Genomic DNA, 22,030 nt, shown 5'->3' with positions numbered 1-22,030 from the left:
TTAGCAGAGTTATTTTATCACAGACTTTATTTAAATTATGACACTTTTTCCTTTTGGAAATTATTATTATAAAATTATCGGGATTTTAGAAGCAAAAGGCAGACTCAGTATGCCTCTGAAGCAGTAAAGTTAGCAATTCTTGGTCAGATGTTTTATTCATTGAATGCTTTTCCCAGTGTTTAAGATGGGTGATTGAGTTGCTGAAAATGTAATCTTACCTTATCAATTTTACAGGTTGAGCAGTCAAAAGTTTTAATCAAAGAGGGTGGTGTTCAGTTACTACTTACAATAGTTGACACACCAGGATTTGGAGATGCTGTGGATAATAGTAATTGGTAAGACATTCTTTGTATGTTCTCCCACAATAATTCTGAATTGTATTTTGTGTGTGTGTGTGTTGAGATATAATACCTTGTGATCTTTTTTAATGCAAACTTTGATCTTCAGTTAAAATATTAACACTTCTAAACTTTTCAGTTAGCTGAAAACTTTAACTATTGCAGTTCCAAGTATCTTTGTAATTCAATTGAATTGCTGTCAGCTTTTCCCTTTAAAGCAAATGGAGCACTTGGCTCTTTGTTCACACATGCAACATGCAGAACTGACTTCATTGCTGTCACAAGATGTGACCAGTAAAGCGTATTCCTTTGGCTGCTCTTCTTAAGTGTTCTATTTAATGCTATTACAATGAAGGTAGTTGTGTTTTAAAGGGTTTTTCAGTGAACTCACAGATTGTATCTTCAGAGCTGTGTTACTTGGTTTTATGTTGAGGAGCTGGTCACTTAAAATGTGCTATATGCTCTTAATTATAAAAAAAAAAAAACAAGCCATGGGGAAGTAGTGTACATCTATTTCTTAGCAAAGACAGACTTTTTTTACATCAATGATATAACTTACAGGTTTTTATTCATGTAACCTCTGCAGTTGGCAGCCAGTTATCGACTACATTGACAGTAAATTTGAGGACTACCTGAATGCAGAGTCTCGAGTGAACAGACGTCAGATGCCAGATAACAGAGTGCAGTGTTGTTTATACTTCATTGCTCCTTCAGGACATGGGTTCGTATGAGTGTATTTTACATTTCCTTTTTCTGTCTCTTATCTCTGATAAATATTCAAGTTTGTCTTTCTTGGTTATGTAAAGCTTCAAATAGGATTTTCTAATGGCCTACGGACCATGCTTAATTTCAAGATGAGCTTACTTGAGCTTGTCAGACGTCAACAAGCCAGACAAGAAATAAGTTAGAACAGTAGAAAACATGATTGTACATTAATTACATACAATAAAAATAGTGTTGGAACAATTAAAAATACACAAGTGTTCACACGTGTTTGTCATCTGTCTTTTGTTCACACTCCTGTTTAGAAGGAGAAACTGGTTCATGCTTCCAGCAACAGGATTTTTTCCTTCTGCTCTTCCTCCGTTCTTCTAATTTCAATGATAAATTGAAGATGGGAAGTTCTGTGCATCCTTACAAGCATGTTTTAATTTGCTTGAGCTGTAATCCTTTGTCTAGTGACAATTCCAGTACACATATTCTGGATTTTTTTCCAATTATTATGCAGTGTTCCACCCCTGCTTAGTTTTTAACTTGATCAGACTTCTATCTAGTGGTAGGGAGAGAGAACTGCATTTTCAAGGTGTACTAAATACTGAGACTATATCTGGAATTGGTTCCTGAGCATTTTATCATTGTATTATAACTGATTAAATTTGTCAGACTCCTAACTTATACCTTCAAAACCAGAAGATGATAAGCAGTGTCTTGTATTGTATGAGACAAAAGTAGTAGAACTTGTTGAAGGTAATAATGAAGGAATTCTGAGGAATATTCCTCAGGCAGAGAAAAATGTCCACTTATTACACTCAGCTTCTCTAGCTAGCATTGGAATGTTTCTCATAATTTTGAACTAGACAGACTTCTCAAATTTGGAAAGAAATACTGGGAGATGGAGAAGTGTTTTTTTTTCTGTAGACTTGCCTTAACAGAACATTTTGTTGTTGTTCAACATGCATGTTTGTAATGTCAGTTTTGCTGAACATGCATTTTAATTTTAAATGAAAACACTTGACTCTTTGGCATATACTGTTTTACTAGTGTGGAAAATCAAAATGTCATTTAAATAAAGGGAAAAGGGTCCATTTCTTGTGTTAGTGAATCTTTTCTGAGCTAACTCGCAGATTCTGCAAAACGCGTTTGTCTTCCCTTCACACCCCACACTTCCCTGTTATCTGTTAAAACTTGCTAAACCAGTGAGAGGTACTAATTGTTCATAAGGAAAAACAGAGGTAAAGCTTCACATAAATTAACTTTTGGTCATGTAAATTTGTGAGGCTAAAAGCTGGAAAAGTGTGTTCCTTGTACAGGTATTTCATGTTGTTCGTGGAGAAAAGTGTAAAGTTGAGCTAGATTTGCATAATGGCTCTCAGTTACTGGAGTAAATACTTGAAATTGTCATGAACAGGACTGGAGGAAATGGCTGCAAGTTGTGCCAAGGGAGGTTTAGATGGGATATTAGTAAAGTTTATACACTGAAAGGCTTATCAAGCATTAGAACAGGCTGCCCAGGGAAGTGGTGAAGTCAGCATCCGTGGAGGTGTTTAAAAGACGTGTAGATAAGGTTCTTAGGGACATAGTTTAGTGGTGGACTTGGCAGTGTTAGGTTCATGGTCGTAGAGGTCTTTTCCAACCTAAATGATTCTAGTATCTAACACATCCCACTATTTTTAGCTGGTATCCCCACAAACATCTGAGCTGATGGCTTAGTTTGTGTGGGGGTAGAGAGAGAGAGTGAAGGGGTGTGAGGAGCCTCCCAGGTGGGTGAATGGGGTCATAATGTATTGTAGACTCTTTCTGCAGTTCTGGGATCTTTATGTAAAGGCTCCTGCTTAAGTCTTGACTGTAAACTCCAGCCCTTGGGGTGAGCACTGTTGTTGTTCTGAACTATTCTGCTTTGGCAACTGCCCTTCAAACTGTGTTGCCCTGGAGTAGCTTTTTGAAGCAAGGAGAGGGAAGGCATGTGCAGGCGAATGGATAGCCAGACCAGTGTGCTTAATCTAGATGTGCATTCTTGTTAGCTATTTAATGGAAACATGTTGAGAAGCTGAGAAGTTCAGTGGCAGATGGAAAATGTTAAAGTGAAGTATGTGTTCTATAATGTTTTCTTTATTCTTTTATATATGTTTTGGAGAAGCAGCTAAATTTGAGTACCAAATGAATCTGGTTTTAATGTTCCTAATTCTAATTTATTTTATATGAGAAATAATCTTGCTAAATCCTTTAAGCCTGAGTAAACTTGCTGTAATTCTGAAGCATGAATGCATCAAAACCTCTGTGGCTATACTTTAGCAAGCAGGAAATATTGACCACTTTGATCCACATCAATGGTTTTATATACCCATATGGTGTGTGTTTTAGTTTTCATGTCATTGTCATCCACTTTCACAATGGTCTTTTTGTTATCCATAGTGATTTAGAGATGGGATATTTCTACTTCATTTGTACCCAGGCCACAGAGTTTACTGTCTTAGCAATGTAATGTATAAAAAAGACCTCACAGAGCACTCTCAGGAAGAAGCATACAAATAAACATGAGTTTCAGAAACTGAAACTGTGTATTTGAACAGATTTGAACGGAATCACATCTGTAAACTCTTACCAGTCAGGTTTTAAATGGAACTGGCTTCCAGCAAATGACATGAGCTTTACTATCTTCATAGGAGAGTTCTTAACACTTGATTAAATAGTGTAATTTCAGCTAGCAGAAGTCTCATGACTGCTAGTGATATTCATTTACAACTTATTTTTCTGGTATTATACAAACTAGGGGATTTCCCACAGCAGTTGCAGGTAGCCTTTTGAATTTCATTCAAGCATCTACCACCCATAAATCATTAAGAGTAGTTGTCAGGACAAATCTCAAGTCATTTGTACATTCTTGTTTAATGACTATAAATTGCAAAGCTCTAATGCTGTCTTTCAGACTTAAGCCTTTGGATATAGAGTTTATGAAGCGCCTGCATGAAAAAGTGAATATCATTCCACTTATTGCCAAAGCAGACACACTTACACCTGAGGAATGCCAACAGTTTAAGAAACAGGTGAGTTGAAAGATTGATATTTACAACATGGGGTAATTTAGTAAGTTGATCCCTATGGAAGTGGTGAGATTTAACTTCTTACATGCAAAGTTTAAACCCTGAAGCAACAACTTGAGACAGCAAAGCTAAGTAATTTATATCTTTAGATTTAATTATATTTCTTGGTGAAATAATCTTGTTTCTGTCCTCAGGGGAAGAGTTTTCAAGTGTAGCATGATTCTTGGCAAGTGAAATAATTCACTGCTGAGATAAAAATCAGTAAGGAAGGAAGGGAGCTTTCAAGATTTAGGTGCCTAACAGAAGTTGTGTGTTTAAAAAACAAACAAAAAAAAAGGTATTTAACAGTATTACAGTATTATTGATTGTATTGTGGTATTGACTTTCATGTTGATGTGCTATATTTATTGAAGATGCCTCAGGTATTAGATGAGAATCAGTATACCTGTTGTTTGGTCGTGGGCTGTGGTAATGCATTTTAAAGATGGTGAGATAATTTTAACATTGATACAAGTGATACAATTGCTTTGTATTTGTAGAATAAATTGGGTACTAGTGTCTCCAAGTGGTTTATGTTTTATTTCAACTACATGCTGTATTGTGTAAAGAGGATAAGGAAGACCCGAAAGATAACAAGACAAGGCATGAAATTTGTTTTTTGAACTGTGTTCAGTCCTACTTTAGAAGAACACAGGTTCTGAAAAGAAGTTGGCAGTAAGAGATGCTATATGCAAAGCTCTTTATTTAACAATAAAAGTTAAAGGACATTTTCTGCCTTGGAGAAACTTAAGCAAGGTGCTATAGACCTGAAGTCTGTTTTGGTTGCATTTCATGGGGTTTTCTTGATGTAAAGGGGGAAAAACAGTAGAACACAGAATATTTCTTAAAATATAAGCAGCTTTATCAATAAGTTGATATTAAATAGGGGAGATGTTCCCAAATCAAATGTTGAAAATAAGTCTTTGCATGAATTGGAAACTTACATTCTTGTAAGACTGCAAACCCAGGAACCAAAAATATTCCCCAGGGCTCTGCAGCGTAGCTCGTCAGCTAAATGGTCTAATGCTTTTCCATTCTAAAATTCCGGAAAACTAATCGGCATGTATTTAAAAATACCCTTCAGACAAGTCAAGCACCAAAACAGTACAGTCTTGTTTTTTATTACGCTGTCAGTTATTCTTAAATTTTCATTAGTGCTTGCAAATATTTTTCAACACAACTAACCAGTAGTGTCAGTCTGCCAGTCACAAGCTCTATTAAAGTAGGCAGGTGATCCTGCTTCAAGCAACGGCTGCTCAGGTGAGCTAGAAACAGAAAAGAAAAGGAGTGACAGCAGTAGCTATTGTGGGAACTCCAAGGGCTGAAGTATGCCTGCAGTTATCTATTCAAATGTTTTTTTTGAGAGACTCAGTTGTGTGACTGATCTGAGAATTTAAGCTGTCTTGTATTAGTTTTTGCATGTGCAGTTAGAATTCCCATTAGTGTAAATCTCTGTTTGCCCTGTTATAGAAAACTGATGTTCATTTTTGCTGCCTTGTGTTGATGGACAATATTCTGTCAGCTGTGAGGCTCTGGCTCTGATCCGGTCTTCTCCTGGCTAGGGAGAGGTGGTCGTGCTCATAATCCCTTGTGGTCACCTGATGGCATTAAAGATGTGCAAGTTTTATGATGGAGCTTGGTCACCTTGCTATGCAAGAATTCTGCATATGAAACAAAAGGAGGGACAATCTGATGGCAGCAGGAAGGAGATTTATTACAAAGTATGAATTCCTCCAACAAATAACATGTTTTTGGTTTTAGATAATGAAAGAAATCCAAGAACACAAAATTAAAATATATGAATTTCCAGAAACGGATGATGAAGAAGAAAATAAGATTGTTAAAAAGATAAAGGTAAATAATTTTCCTTTGAAAAATTACCTACTGGGTGGGGAGGGTAGAGAGTGAAAAGTTTTTTGTCATTAATGAAGAGCCCACCAATATGTTTAGAAGATAAAAATCAGATGTAAAACTGTTTCGAGAGTCACTGTTCCTCAGCAGGGGCAATGGGTGACACTCTCAGATGACTTGAGTACTTTAATGGCTAAAATTCAGAATGAGAGCACTAGATCACGTGCTTATTTAATAAACTATTAAAAGATCACTTCCTTTTTATTCCACCCCTATTTGACTTTTATCCACCTACCACATTTTGTTTGATTCTGATCCTTGAAGGAGGCAAAGGTTGTCTTTCAGACAGAGGTGTGCAGTGGCACAGAGTCTGTGTGTTACAGCTAAAAGCTGTCTGACTAATTGATATACTGAACCCTTAATGGAGACAAATGACTAAAGAAAATCCAAAGGGCTGTCAGGCAATTGAAAGGCTTTTTCTTTGTTTACTCATGTTTTTGGTTTGTTGTTTTATGTTGTATATGCTCCTTCAGCATTGCTTCTGTTGGTTCAGTAGCTTTAAGAGCCTGTAAGAGCTTTTCAATTTCTTTTTCTTACTGTGGGAATTGCCTAGGGTGGACACACACAAATAGCACAAACAGAAGATACTCTGGGACTGAGCCTAAAGGAGAAGAGCAGAATAAAAGCAAGGACGAGAGTCCAGAATACTTAGTACACTATTCCTTTCAGCTACCTGAAGCTACTCTGGGCTCTTTTGTTGCTTGTTACACTGGGTGGATTTTTGGTTCAGCTGAAAACAAAAAATTGATGTAGTTACTTGCAATCCTTTGAAAACTGAGTACAAAATCCAGTCAAAGTAACAGTCCTGTAGCCAGTGGGAATATGAATTGATAAATAATTACTGTGCAATCAGTTAAATAGGAAGTGGTTTGCCTGCTGCTTAGCTTACTAAGTAACAGTGATGTCTGTTTCTTAACTAAATTTACAGAATACAACAGTGTAAGGAATTTAAAAGGGGTGCCTGTATATACATGCCATTAAACTAGACAGAGGTCAGTAAACATAACTATTCTTGCACTTTGGATAAGCTGCATTTTGCAGTGTTATAGCACTAAGTAGCTTACATCGAGTTTATACATCAAGTTTATGGGCATACTTTCAGTATCATTTGGCAGTAGAAATTTTTATTCTTAAAGTGACACTTTATCTTGCAGGACCGTTTACCTCTTGCTGTGGTAGGTAGTAATACAATCATTGAAGTCAATGGCAAGAGAGTGAGAGGAAGGCAGTACCCATGGGGTGTTGCAGAAGGTAAGGCTTTCCCATTATTTTTGTCCATTTAAAACTAACCAGACACTAGTTGGTATTTGAATTGTTTGAAATGCTTGATTTTGAATGTGCTTTGGCCTGGAGATCTATTGAATATGCCATTTTGTTGTTCTGACAGTGTTGGAACAAGGTAAAGGTTCAGTAACAATAAACTTTGCAAGCAGATTCCTGTTGAAGCCTCACTGAGGAATTGTAAAACCTGTAGTAACTTACTAGAATTGATGATGAGGCTTAGATTTACAACTGTTTGCTAGCATTCTTCTTGTAATTTTGTTCATATAGAACCTTTGTTTCTTAAATTCTTCTTTCTAAAGTGTTAACATTATAAATGTTAATTTGGTCAGCTTGACTAGCATAAATTCAGTTTAAAGTTTCTGGAAGAAACTTTTTCCCCCAAAATATCTGAATCTTAATTGCTGGGGTATAGCAATGGGAAGGAAACTGGGTTAACTGATAATGAATTGAATACTTCTGATAGTGGCTTCTTTTGTGGTGAGGTTTTTTGTGGTTTTTGTTTTTGTTTCTTTTTAATTTATTTAAAACTTACTTCATGCTATTATAGAGACATAAAGACAATTGCATGATATTATGGCAAACATTGTGCTTTAATGCTGTTCAAATGGCACATAGCATGGCTCGCACTGTACTGTATAGCGAAACAATCACTATTCAAATGTTTTTCCATTGTGATTGAACTTTTTCCTTGTAGTGTGCATGTATTGAATGAAGAGAATTTTTTTCTTGTTATTTCTGCCTTCCGAAGGCAATCGACTATAAATTTGATGCAGTGTAAAACAGACCAGAAAAAACCCTACCAGCAAGCAGAGTATGGACAAATACTTTAAAGAGAAATGCTGTAGCACTTTGAAGTGCCTGTCTGGCAGGAAATGAGGTTGGGCAGAAAGTAAAAACCAGCTGCACCAGAGAGGATCAAACTTTATTTTAAGGCTCTTGTGTTAGCACTTGGAAATGGACAAAATGGTGCTGCTTTATTTTAAAACAAAACTTTTAGAATGTTTCACACTCACGTGATTGTACAACTTTTTGAAGGGGGAGAACTACAGCCTGTCTAAAAAGGAACCTCTTTAAGTGGCCTTGAGTCTGTCAGCTACGGACAGAATACTCGGAGTCGATGCTTTTTTGGGAATATGGCTTCATGTACTGAGTGGAACTTACCAGTTTGTGTGAAACCATAGAGTAAAATAACACAGGAGTGCATATAGAAGAGGCTGTGTGCTTCATATTTTTCTTTGTAGGATTCACTGAACTTCTGTGAGTCCTTTTAATTCCTTCATTTTGCTTTTCTTCCTTCTTCCTGTGAAAGTGTCCATCTCTACTTCAGGAACACACTGGAATCTGCTTTGTGGTTTTATGTGTGCGAAGAGCTTTGTGTGTCGCCTTCTCTGTCCGCATGCCAGAGCGGTCTGGGGTGTGCATTTTTCTCCAGTGCCATTTCATTATCTGTCAGGAAAAAGCCACCCACAGCATCAGCCTCCTCTACAGTGATGGGGTGAGAGGCACAGCTGGAATAGGTGGCATCTAATGACAGCTGCTAACCCTCTCTTTTGGTCTGTAGGCAAGTGCATCAAATTAAATGTGGGACCTTCCTTTGCTTGGTTAGTGAAGAACTAAATCCACATTAAAATTAAAGTGAAGATTTTTGGAACTAATCTGGTGGGGCAGGGAGCAATATATTGTGTTAATTCTGTCTTGTGAGGGTTTTGGATATAGCTGGTTCTAGGCTGAGCTCATCACTTGGTGTCTGATCCTCATGCAGCTGTGCTGGAAGGGCTTCCAAAGGATCATAAATTTAGTTAAACTGGCAAAACTGTGTTTCTGTTGTGGTAGTTTATTCTGCTGTATTGACTCAGAGTACAGTTTGCCAGCATGTCTTAGGGGAGCACAGGAACTTTGCTGGTAAGATATATTGATATACTGTTAATACTTTCCTACTGTTAATGCACATACTGTTTGAGTAAGGAAAGGCTGGAAGTAATCTGGTGTTGGAATGAACGTAGGAGATGGGTGACATCTCAAAGCTTTGCCTCTGTGTAAGGCACTTACTTTTGTTAGCATCTCAACAAAAATTTACTTCTTTCTATAGTTGAAAACGGTGAACACTGTGACTTCACAATTCTGAGGAACATGTTGATAAGGTAAGTAACTTACAGGTAACATCTGGCTTTCTAGTATGCCTGGGAGATTACCAAGTCACATATTGGGGAAAAAAGGATTTGAGCTAGTGTGTTCATATTAATACTCATATTTTTAATTGTAAATACTATCTTACACTTTATGATCTCATTTAACCACGTACTTAGCAAGTGGTGGGGTAATGATTTTTTTATGTAGTTCTCTTTACTTTCAGATTGCTTGTTCTTAAAAATTGTGATAAACCGTAGGAACCCAAGTTGTCAGTGCTGATGTGTATGTACTTAGTTGTAGGCGTTTTTAAAAAAATTTCAGTGCTGCAGTTGTATAAAACAAGCGCTTAATACAACGAAGCACAGCAGTCTGAGTCCTATACTCACAGCAGATGTCACTTACTGAACTGCTGTAACAACCCTTGGTTATTAAGCTTTGCTTTTCTCCAAGCCAGTGGTGGAAAATTGTTAAAGGAAGCTAATGCCTTAGTCTTGAACTTTCCATTTAGCTTTTGCAGACTTGAAAGATAGAAAAGAGGTGGTTTTGGCTTATTTATTGTTTCTTGCCGGACATGGCACACCTGCTACAGTTGTAATGCACACTTTTCGTATCTGTTCTGCAAATACTTGCAAGTTTATCCACAGAACTCAAAATTTTCTGAGGATTGGTCCTGTAAGTTAATGTTTGCAATACTGCAAACTTGAGATAGTTCATTGCAAAATAATCTGCTATTTCTGTGTGTGCGCTATCTTGCCAGCTCTCATTTAAATGGAAGAATGACAACATTGTGAGCAATGGAACATGAATGGAGGGGTATAATTAAAGTCAGTTTACAAAATGAACAGGGACTGATTTTTCAGATAGTATTTTGTATTTGTGCGCTAAGCTGATAAATTACACTTATTGACAGAACTCATATGCAGGACCTGAAGGATGTCACTAACAATGTACATTATGAGAACTACAGAAGCAGAAAACTGGCAGCTGTTACATACAATGGCGTTGACAACAACAAAAATAAAGGGCAGCTAACAAAGTAAGTTCTTGTTAAGGTTGTATTGCACTGTAATCTTTTTGCTCTGTGGTGTTTTCTTTGGTTGGTTTTGTGTATGTGTGGTGGGTTTGGGGGGTTTTTTGGGAGATGGTGGTTTTGTTCTTGTTTATGCTCCGATCGATTGCCTTTTCACTGTGTTCTGATCTGAACACTGTATGTTTCTGCCTTACGATTTTTTTTTCCTCTTTTGTTAAGTTTTGCACTAGTTTATGTGAACACGTTAAATAACTGGGTATTAGTTGCAGTTCTGAAGAGAATCCTTACATTTACTATTTCTGTTCATAAGTTGTATTTCTCTGGTATTTATTGCAAAGTTTTTCTTCATTGAGGTTTCTATTTTGCTATGTATACTGCTTTTGGAATTACTGGCTCTTTTGGTATGAGTGCTTAATACTCAGTGACAGGGATGTTTTTGAGAAGAACGGGTTAATATTTGTTTAGAAACGTTGAAAATCCAGATGTGCTACTGTCATCTTTGAAATGCTGCCCTGGCTACTTCTAGGGTTGCTTATCATGTGAGGGAAATTATTGCAACATCTGTCTTTTGTGAGAGGAGGGTTGCAATGCAGGGGTTTGAGTTTTGTTGTTGCTGGGTGTTTTTTAACCCTAGCATGTCATTTTATTTGCCTCTGACAGCAAGTTGTTTGCCAGTCTGATGAAACAGATGGAAGATTTAAAAACAGGCTCTACTGTATTTTTCGTTTTGTAATGCTACTTGAGAACATCTACACTCTTGAATTTAAGTATTTTTACTGCTGAGATCTTCAAATGTGTGTGTCCATAACACAGTGATTGATTTTTCTCACTGCCATGTTTCTTGCCATCACATTATCCCTGACTTGCATCTCAAGGCTTCTGAATGCAAGTAGGTTAGAAATATTTCTCAAGCTACACTTGTCCTCATAACAGTACGGTGGTGTTGGTAGAGAGAGGAGGAGTTTTGAGAAATAAAGTTACTAAACGAGGTAATCAGTGTGGAAAAAATGGGGTGAGGGGCCTGTGAGGTAGTTTGCACGTTAGGGAAGAAAAGGGTGCAGGTGGCCACATCAGAGAAGAAAATGTGCTTGAGTGCAAGAACTTGAACCAATGTCCTCTTTGCTGAGGCAATAGTGTATAAATAGTAGAGCAGAATAGAAAATTCTGCATTTCCTCCAGGACTTCTAAGTTGCTATTACTACACTTTTTACTGTACTATTATTTGCTGTTACTGTACTGAAAGGTGAAACTTTTTCATTGCAATTTTGCATATCAGAGGAAGTTGTTTGGATTTTGTTGTTGTTGTTTAATACTGTTATCCCTTTCCAAATCTTAGTATGTTTTCCTTAGATTTAGAAAAGTCTTAATTTTAGTGATTACAGTTTCACCACTTCTTGTGCCTGCTCAGATTTGTGCTGGTCTGCATCTACAGACTTAGTCTGTTGGCTAATGGAAGTAAGGATAAGTTATTCTGCGTTCTTATTAAAAAGAATAACACAGTGATTTTTTTTTTTTATTTATTCCCAAATTAAAAACATAACAGGGTACGTTTTTGTATCAATGCATCTACCAGAAAGTTTAAAAACCGGTTTTGTGTTGTTCATTCGGCCCCCTCCCCACCTTCCCCAGGCAGCATGGCTGGGGTTTCCTTTTTAGCTAGAATTTATTTATGCTAAGAGGGTCTGGGATTACTCTTTCTGAAACATGCTGATTTTTAAATCTCCTGCCATCTCAGGTCATTCTGCTGTCCCACCTGAATATTTCTAGGTAAAGATGCCTTTTGGAACGATTTTCTCCATAAGAAATCTGTCACTCAGAACACTGCAGTACTGCACCTCAGAAGTGAATAAACGCAACTGGTGCTCTTAGCGAGCAGGTTTTATTTTTTCTTTTTTCAAGAGAAGAAATAGGTTATTACAGTTTGTTTGATTGAGCCATCTGAAAGACGGCAAAATCTATTGCAATCTAGTAATAAGTAGTTTGAACCTTTCCTTACAGCTTGTTCCTCCAAACACAGGGTGGCTTAATAAATAGATAAACAAAATTCCTGAGTGCATATACTGGTTATTAAGCAGCTGATGTTATACTTGTTACCTTATCTACATGTTGATTTGCAGCATTTTTTTTTAAAGCCTTAACAGGCTTTTTGGCTTCAGTGTGGTTTTGTACTTTTGAATCTGGCATCGTTGAAGCAGCATAGATGGAATTTTCCTAATAACCATGTGCCTTGCTGGAAATGAGTTGAAAGAGAGAAGAACAGATATTAACAGCTTATCTGTGCGCCCCCTGAGGAATTCTAACACTTGCCTGCTTGCCTTTTGAAAGAAGTGTCTGTGTCTCAACATGGAGCAATATTTGACCTGTCCTCTGGAAATCTGATTCTTTCACCGCTGTTCTTTTGGAAGCTGGAAGGGTACATGTAAAAAAGAGATGTACATGCAGTGGTTCCTGCGCTTTTCCAAAAGTATCTCCTGCTGGCAGCTGTTGGAGCTGGATTGACCTTTTGTGCTTTTAAAACAGCTGTATTTTTACGATCTTAGCAGATCTTTGTTTTTTCATGCAACTGTGAACATATTTCTTCGAACAAAAATGCAAACGTGAAAACAAATCCAAGTATGTGCTACAAGTTTTGATAGTACTGTGCAGATTTATTGACACAGTTTCTCCAATTGATCATTTTTTCTCTGATTTGTCTCCTTTGATTTGGTGAAACTCTGTTCTACAAGTAACTCATCGAGCTAAGAGCAATCCAAAGCGTGTATTTTCCATGGTTATGTAGATTTGTTGTGTTTGAGGTTTGGTGTCTGATTTCTTCAAATTTTCAACCTCATTCCATCCATTAAAAAAATAACATAAAATGTCAAGGGTAATCTTCACATACATGGATAACTTGTGTCTTCAAACTATGTGGTAATTGTAATTTCACATGTGTACTACATGACATGCGTGAAAATTGACATTTGCTGTGAAATTTAAAATTTTTCATTTGAGAAATCTTTTCAGTTTCCTGCATGAAGCCGATATCTTCAGCGAGTTTAAACTTAAAATCTTATTTTGTTGGAAGTCGTATTGTACAGTGTAAGGTTGAGCCTTATCCATCTACTGATCTGTTCAATAACCTGTCAAACAGGGTAACAAAATAGACAATGTGTAGAGGTCCTTCTAACAGCTTAGCTTAGACTACTTCTAACTCCTTTTCTCTATATTCTTAGTGAATTCTGTGAAATAGTTTTAATGTTATTAAGCCCATCTTACTAGATGGTGAGGCTTAATAGCCGAATCTTGTTTTCAGACGTTTTTTTCCCCATCCTGTAGCGCTAGTGAAGCGCTAACACAAGGTATGTTGGGGTTAAGCCCCAGGCTCTGGGAAGGTGACCTTGCAGCCAAACCTTCTTCTGAGCCCAGCCCAGCCCCGGTGAGACCTCTGCTGGCCATGCAAGTCAAGTGCTCTTTTTGCAGCACAGGAGCATTCATGAGGTTTTAATATCATGTCCTCTTCTAGGTGACAATTTTTAAATGAACAGAGAAGCCTCGGTACTGCATTGGTTTCCAAAAAACAGTCTAGAGCAAGTGATTCTTCATGTCACTACAAGATTTAAAACCACTTTAAAAGCATGTGTGTTCTAGGGAAATTATTCCTGGAAGTATCTGCACATCAAACCTACATTAATATTTACATGGTGTAGTAATTTACTAAATGAATTTGAAGTAAATAATAAGCTTTAACTAACAGTCTTTCCTTGTACTGTGAAAAACTTGCTTTTGGGGAAGCACATAATTAGCTTTAGGAATCTATTAATAATGAATTTACTTTTTTAATTATTGCTTTTGGTTTTGTGGTTTTATTTAAGCATGCTAAGCTAAGCTTCTGTATTTTTTGTTTTTTAGATTTGACACAGTTGAAGGCATGTAAGTGGTCATTTAAATTTTTCCAAAAAACTTAAAGACAAAAATTTTATAAACACAAAAAAGATTTCGTTGTTTAATGTTTCAAATTTAAACCAATTTCCTGTTATCCCGCTCTTGGCATTGTTTTTCTCCCTGGCAGTTCTTTTTCGTTCTAAAGTTGTGCTAATGTAAACCTTAAGAAACTATAAATACTTTGAGTGACAAAATCTCTTTAAAAACCCATCCTCTTTAGAAATTTTTTGGCTAAGCCTTAAGACAAATTTGGTCCAATTTCAACAGTGAGCGGAAGTGCATAAATTTTGACATTCCCGCAATTTCTGTCCGTAGCTCCATCCTCTTCATATAGATCCTTATAAAGAATCAGTGGAGTTTTCTTTTTTATCTGTAAATTTACCGCTTTTCATAGGACTGGGGAATTAGTTATTTAATCTTTCCTGGCCATGGTTGTATCTTATTACTGGCTTGCAGAGGTTCCACTTTGTGCATATCTAGAATAATTTTTAACTTTTGCAGATTAATTTAGAGGGCTGTTTTAACATACGTCTTGTTAAATCACTTAAATGTTTTATGTCTTTGTTTGGTGGTTTGTGGGGTTTTTGTTTGCTTTGTGGTCTGTTTTTGTTGGTGTTTGTTTTGTGGGTTTTGTTGTTGTTTGTTTGCTGCTTGTTTTTTCTTTCAGCTCTTTTGTTGTTTAAGTCCCTTGTATAGTTTCATCCTGAAATGTAGGATGATGTGTGTTTTCCCATGTCACATGCTTAAGACCTAACAAAACCAGTTGTGACCTAAGTTGTAAAGCTCTTAGCTGTACATGCTCACTTGTTAGTTTATTACATTTTCTGTGCAGACTGATTTTTACCAGTTGCTCAAACAGAGCTTGCATGACATCCCCATTAGATTATCATGTTGTCAGTAGCAGGATGGTTCTGTTCCCTTTTCAAGTCTGTAGAAACTGCAGCAATGATTCCTCAGTATTCAGATCTGCTTCTTAGGTTAATTTTTGAAGAGCAGATACATTTGAGAACTTTATGCTTCTAATAGGTACCAACAAGAAAATAGTCGTGACAGCTGGTTAGCGTCCACAAGTACTGTTACTCATCTCTTCTTTCATTTTCCTTCTTACTTTTGTGTTTTATTGTATTTCACCTGTGTTTAACCATTTTATTTTCCTTGACAAAAGTTGCTAGCAGTTGGCCTTTTGAAGGCCCAAAGTAAACATTAGACTAAGGATCATTTTCAGTTGTGTTTATTATACAGCATTTTACTTACCAATCCAAGCTTTGCACCTATTAGTTCAGATTCAATTTAATTTTTATGTTTTAAACAGAAATGGCATTTTCTTCTTCCTCACCCTGCACCAATTGCCACCTTTGAAATACTGGTATTTGAGACAAACGTTCATATCGCATTAATTACTTTCACTGTATTGTTTGTTGGTGAAAATGGGCAAGTAGGAAGGAGGAAATGAGCCCTTAATAGTCAAACCAGATCTTAACTATGTTTGATATATAATCTTTGCTCCTCTAAGGAGACGTGGCAAATTCTGAATCAAAATAGATGTTGCTAATTATGTTTCAGTCATCACTGAAAGTTAGTCAATTCTTTTCTCATTTTAGAATGCTTTTTTTGCATTATTTGAATCAGAATAGCGTTTTTCTTTTTGTCTGGTTGTTTTTGCCAAGAAGTGGAAACAAAAACAGTTTTGCCTATCAAAAAATATGGCTTAGACCTGACACATCTATTTTACAATTTGCAGGTCTGAGTGGCTTTTGCAGATGTTACAGTAGATATCCTCTGCTGGTTGGTTGTAACAGTTCCAAATACATCCAGTTCTTCATCTTTACCAACGCAATAGTCAAAGCTTTGTCATTTTAAGCTGTACATACTCAAAACTCACACAAGAGGCCAGTGATTTGTTTTCATTGCCCTTTGCTGAACAGCAGAAAAGTCCTACAGGACTGTATGTAGCAATCATGGTTAGATCAAAATCATCCTGTTTTATTGGATAACGAATGTGAAACTTGCGTTTTAAAGCCTGTCTCACCATAGCATGGATAGCAGGCTTATACAGTTTTAGACATTCAGAAGAATCCAGGAAAGTAATTACTATAGAGTGTATAGAAAAGTTAAAACCAATGTATGTTATTTTTATACACTAAGTTTATTAGTAGCTTTCTAAAGGAAAATATTCCCATTAACACTTTCATGAAATAATAATGTTTGGTTGCCCAAACCTTTTTTACAAAGTTGCTGTCTCTTCAAGAGTATGACCACAGCGTTCAACACAGCTGTAGTGTTAATTTAATCTTGGGCTCACTTGGAACAATGAAGATTTAGAGAGGAAATGGAACTGTTGTCTGCAACACTCTTAAACTTATTATGTCTGTTAATTTTTGGTATATATTTGAATGGGAAAGAACAGACGCCTGAAGATCACTTGGAATATGCAGTATTTTTTGTTGTAACTTTGATTTCCTCTCTTCCCATGACCAGGTTCTACTAAAGATAGAAAGTCAAGAGTTTCTGTTAACTAAAATGTAATTTAAATCAATTGTGGGGAAGGAAAAGATTTTGTATGAAATGTCTTTGAGGAAAGTTTAGCTGAACAGTTAGTTTAATAATGCCAATTGAGTTTAAGCTAGCAGTGCATACAGCAATGTTATTTATCTTAATACTTCAGCATTTTTGTCTTGTTTTTTACAGATGCCCTAATGTAATAGACAGGAAAAAAGTTCTTGTTAGCTAACTGCTTCTTCTGGATTTATGGCAGGAGCCCGTTGGCACAGATGGAGGAGGAAAGGAGGGAGCATGTAGCCAAAATGAAAAAAATGGAAATGGAAATGGAACAGGTGTTCGAGATGAAAGTCAAAGAAAAAGTTCAGAAACTGAAGGACTCTGAAGCTGAGGTAATCGAAATGTCTTAAACCCCAATGTGCTTGAGGCTGAACAAGTGTAGAGGTGGTTCTGTTTGCCAAGACTTTGCAACATCACCTCTGACTAGGAATTGATTCCATAGTTGAGTTTCATGGTTAAAGACAACTCAGATATTCTTTCTCAGTTTGTTTTCTTTGCTGAAATTGTAGAAGTCCAAACTTAAAATAATTTGCATGTTGACATGCATTCTCTTTTTGTTCTCATAGTATGTTAAAATACCCCTTAATTTTCTCACTCATCCTCATTTCTGTCACTTCTTTGGAATGTTTTATGCCTGTTTTCTTCCACGTGCTTGAAAAGGTTCTTGTGATTTTCATGCTTTACATAAGCTAATGTAGTAATGATAATTTGCTTTATATATCGCAAAAGCATTTCAGGAATTTGACATGATGTTTGTAAGAAATCACCTACATGAGAATCACTAGACTAAGAGCAAATCAGGGATATATCGTTGCCAGTGTTTTGGTCTCATTTGAACAGGGGTAAATTATATGGATATTTAACTCCAATTCTGTCATCTCCAGGTGAAGTCCTCACAGTAAAACTGCTTTTTGTGGGCTTCAGGCAGCTTTGGAAGTGATCTTTTTTAAGAGACTATTGTAAAATTACATTTAAGCAGAAAATTAAGTTTGGAGAAGGCAGCTTCTCACAGGGGGCATAATAGAGAAGTTAAAGCTGTCACAAGTTCCTCTAAAAAATTTGGCTCCAAATTTGAGGCAATGTGAGGAAACTTGGCAGAACAGTTGAAATGCTTGGCAGCCCAGGCATTGTAAGGAGCCAAGGCATTAGTGGATCAGAGGAAAAAAAAATATATATATATCAATCTAGATTATGTTTTTTCTTTTGGAGAAGTGAATAGATAAGGATATAAATGCTAAGATGCACCAGTCAGCAATTCGAGGATTTTAAAGCTAGGTGTTTTATCTCGATCAAGGTGTTTAGTAATTCACTGGATTTATCCTTCCTCAGTTCTGTCTCCGCTCTTTTTGAAACAGCTTACACTTCTGGCCTCCACACTCTTCTTGATGTATGAAAAGCAAACAGAATTTTTATTTTTCATGTACTTCCTCATGACTTTTTGACTGAGTGCATCCTGTGTTATCACTTTTTAAACATTCATGGAATTCATTCTTTTTTCTTCACCATTCATGACTGTAAACTTCTGTTTTATTTCTCTAAATGTAGAAGAGTAGGCAATAGACAGTGCTGAACATAAAGTACTAAAAAGAAAAAAAAAAGTTGTGAAAGGAAATATGTTTTAAAGGGTTTGTGTAAGACAGGGACTTAGAAGAGAGTAAGAAAAGAGGGAGGCTTATTTAATTCAATTCAAAAACATGCTACACCGCACAAAAGGAATCAGTTTTCCTGACAGTGTCACCATTCTCATGTACAACACATTTGATTGTCAGTCTGACCCATCAACTTGCAGGACAGACTTGTTATACTGTTCTGGCAGTATACACAGTTCAATAATAATAATAATAATAATAATTATTGAATAAGTTAATCCACTTAATGTTTTCCTAAATAGAACCTTACTATACTTAATAGTATAGGATGAAATCAATGTTTGTTATTTTGTTTTTCCCCACACAAAGTCAAAGATGATGCAAATTTATGCATTACTGACACTCAAATACTCTGCAGTTTGCTTAACATTTGCATCACATACCAAAGTATTCTTGAATTTCCTTTTGTTTGCCATGTGTAGCTGCTTACAACTCCTATTTCTAACTTGGGAAGCGTTTGGGGAGATTTCTGTTAATCCCATATGCTCATTTTACAGTTAATACCCTCTTTGTTTCTCTAATGGGCAATATTTATAACCTTGTAGTTTTTGGTCTTAAGAGTTACTTTTCTCTGTAAAGAAAATATAGTACTGAATTTTCTTGCATCAGTTGCCGATGTTTATTACTACAGCTCCAAAAGTTGCTCTGTTTTCTGCGCTTACTTGACTCTGTTCATAACTTTTTCTCCAGCTGCAACGACGCCACGAGCAGATGAAAAAGAATTTGGAGGCACAACATAAAGAATTAGAGGAAAAGCGTCGCCAGTTTGAGGAAGAGAAAGCGAACTGGGAAGCTCAACAACGTATTTTGGAACAACAGAATTCCTCCAGGTAAATTGGAGTCTAGTCCTGCAGTTCACTGTCAACGTTTTGCAGCTTTCTGCTAAAAGGCAGTGTCTGTGGTAATAATGATCAGTGGTGATTGACCACCAAGGGAGTGTCACTTCAAAGCCAAGAATAATCTTGAACTGCGTTTAGTTGTAAATAAGTATATATCAGAAATACTGAGAAGATTATTGGCTTCTAAAGCAGATTTTAACCTGCAGAAACATTGTATCCATACATAACTAGATCCATGTAGAAAAATGGTTTGTATTTGAAAGCTAGGTTGCATCAGACTTCTGAAAGAAGAAGAATTAAAACCTTGAGAATGAAAGTGTTTAATTCTCCTGGTCTTTGAAATGGGAAATCTAGTGATAAATGTGTTGCTTGACTTCATGCAGCACAAGTACTATGCACATAATAAGTTCTGTGCATTGTATTGCAACCAGTAAAGCTTTGTAAAATGCTTTTTATAAAAGATGTATATTACTGATTTTTTTCTTTTTAAACCAGAACATGTATGCATTATTTAACCAATTTTTTTTTTTAATATCATTTTAGAACCTTGGAAAAGAATAAGAAGAAAGGGAAGATATTTTAAATACATCATTTTGACCACCAGTTATGTATTAGTTGCCAATATGCCAGCCTGGACATCAGTGTTTGTTGGATCCGTTCGACCAATTTTGCACCAGTTGTATCCATAGTAATGGATTTAACAGCATGACGAATTTTTGTTAATTTTGATGGAGAATGAGATGCCTTGAATTGTCTAGGGTGTTGTGTACTTGGAAAAATAAAACAGCTCTGAGTACCTTTTTTTTCTTTTTTTTTTTTTTTTTATAAACAGATGTCATTTTAATGCAAAAGGAAACATTTTACTGTTGTACAATCATGTTCTGGTGGTTTGACAGTTTACAGGATGTTAAAAAATGCAAGGACTCTAGACGGTTTTTAGTAAGGATAAATTGCCATAATATGATGCAAACAATGCTTCTCTATTATTATAATACAAGAATTCCATTCAGTGCAGCATATACAATAATGTAATTTAGTCTAACACAGTTGACCCTATTTTTGACACTTCCATTGTTTAAAAGTACACATGGAAAAACAAAAGTTGTAGGCTTACAGTGCACCTAAGCTTTTTATAACAACCCTTTTATGTTTTGGATTCTTTAAATATATGCTATTCTCATTTAGTAACTTCTTTAGCCAGGAGGATCTCATTACTGCTTCATTTTTTGTAATAACATTTAATTTAGATATTTTTCCATATATTGGCCCTCCTAAATAGAATATAGCTTCTTTCATATGGTAGGAACCAGTGAGTAAAGCTTTTCCTTTAACTCCCTTTTTACATTTTATGGTAAGTAGCAGGAAAACGCATTTATAGGTCATTTCTAGGCAAAATTGTGGAGTTAACTTCCAACCTGTTTCTACCTGTGTGCAGTCTTTCTTGATTTTACTAGAAATGGGAATATGGCCTCAAGAAAAACATCACCATTTTGCATTTAGCTGTATTCATATACTGCATTTCTGTATTTTTTTGTTTGTATTGTAAAAAGTCACATAATAAACAATGTTGTGATGTAACACGCTGCCGCGTCAGAAATTTTGAAGGAGTTGAAACAGCCGAGTGCTTCTCTGGGAGGTGTTTGAACTTTCTCTCTTCCGTCCAGATTCGATTGACCCGTGTCTTTGATTTGCCCGAGGAGCGAGTTCAAGGTATAGAAAATGCTCTGTACTGTGGAACGGTTACTACAGAAAATGAAGTTTTCAGTGTCTGTGCTCTGGCTTGGCAAGAGCAGGGTCTGAATTGCCCAGGAGAGGGCACCAAGTGTCCGCGGCCCTGGGCTGCGTTCTGCTCGCTCCGGCTTTGGTTTTCTCTGTGTCTCGGGAGGTTCTGGTGTGACAACACATTTGCAGCCTCCTTGGGGGCTTCTGTGTGGGTCATCGACAAGGGTGGAGGGGTTTGTTTCGTCTTTTTTTTTTTTTAATTAGTTGCACGAGTTCTAATAAATGTAATAGCTGGGAACTTGATCTTTAAAAATACAGCCCTTAAGTTGCTAAAAAGTTAATGGGGGCTTTTTATGTTTGTCTTTGCCTGTGCAACAATGAAGCATGTCTAATTTTTTGCAGGTGTCCCTTGTGTAACCCCTGCTATCACTCCCTTGCTCTTCGCTTTTCTTTTACGTAAGTTACACTTACCAGAAATACCATTTATTCAGCTGGCTTCCCAAAGAAGTGAGGACATTTTCAGTAGTCTATATAATGGCCTCCTTCTAACTCATTTCAGATATACTGCCTATCTCTTTTCAGTGGTTATCAGTAAGGGGGCATAGCTTTCCCTTTCAAGTAAACAGAATTGTGAAATCTGATCTTTTAATGTGTTATGGAGACTGGACACTGCCTGCATCTGCCCCTCTGCCCTTCCCGTTTCAGTTCAATAAACTGAATAATGTAAAGAACAGGCAAGAGTTCCCATCTAGGACAGAAGCTGCAGATTCTGAACTGCCTTTAGGACTTCTCAAAACTCAGGAGATACTGTCTGTGGGTACAATAGTGCTTCAGTGTCCCCATTTGC

The 22,030-nt window shown here is 36.5% G+C and overlaps 1 protein-coding gene across 2 annotated transcripts in view; it reads left to right on the top strand.

Annotated features, from left to right (window-relative positions):
* Window positions 1–21,039, top strand: part of SEPTIN7 (septin 7) — a 62,249-nt gene extending 41,210 nt beyond the window's left edge. Inside the window, exons 3-13 of one of the 2 annotated variants that reach the window (XM_065829950.2) lie at window positions 235–335; window positions 925–1,059; window positions 3,985–4,102; window positions 5,900–5,992; window positions 7,204–7,300; window positions 9,423–9,474; window positions 10,374–10,499; window positions 14,382–14,402; window positions 17,170–17,305; window positions 19,313–19,452; window positions 20,005–21,039. In XM_065829950.2, coding sequence (XP_065686022.1) covers window positions 235–335; window positions 925–1,059; window positions 3,985–4,102; window positions 5,900–5,992; window positions 7,204–7,300; window positions 9,423–9,474; window positions 10,374–10,499; window positions 14,382–14,402; window positions 17,170–17,305; window positions 19,313–19,452; window positions 20,005–20,044 — 1,059 coding nt within the window. In that variant the 3' untranslated portion in view covers window positions 20,045–21,039. The remainder of the gene's footprint in view (window positions 1–234; window positions 336–924; window positions 1,060–3,984; window positions 4,103–5,899; window positions 5,993–7,203; window positions 7,301–9,422; window positions 9,475–10,373; window positions 10,500–14,381; window positions 14,403–17,169; window positions 17,306–19,312; window positions 19,453–20,004) is intronic. The other variant, XM_065829951.2, reaches the window with a different exon arrangement.
* The last annotated feature ends 991 nt before the right edge of the window (window positions 21,040–22,030 follow it).

This window comes from Patagioenas fasciata, chromosome 2, assembly GCF_037038585.1.
Source record: "Patagioenas fasciata isolate bPatFas1 chromosome 2, bPatFas1.hap1, whole genome shotgun sequence".
Taxonomy (NCBI): domain Eukaryota; kingdom Metazoa; phylum Chordata; class Aves; order Columbiformes; family Columbidae; genus Patagioenas; species Patagioenas fasciata.
The sequence above is the reverse complement of the archived record's forward strand: the minus strand, read 5'-3'. Positions and strand labels throughout refer to the sequence as shown.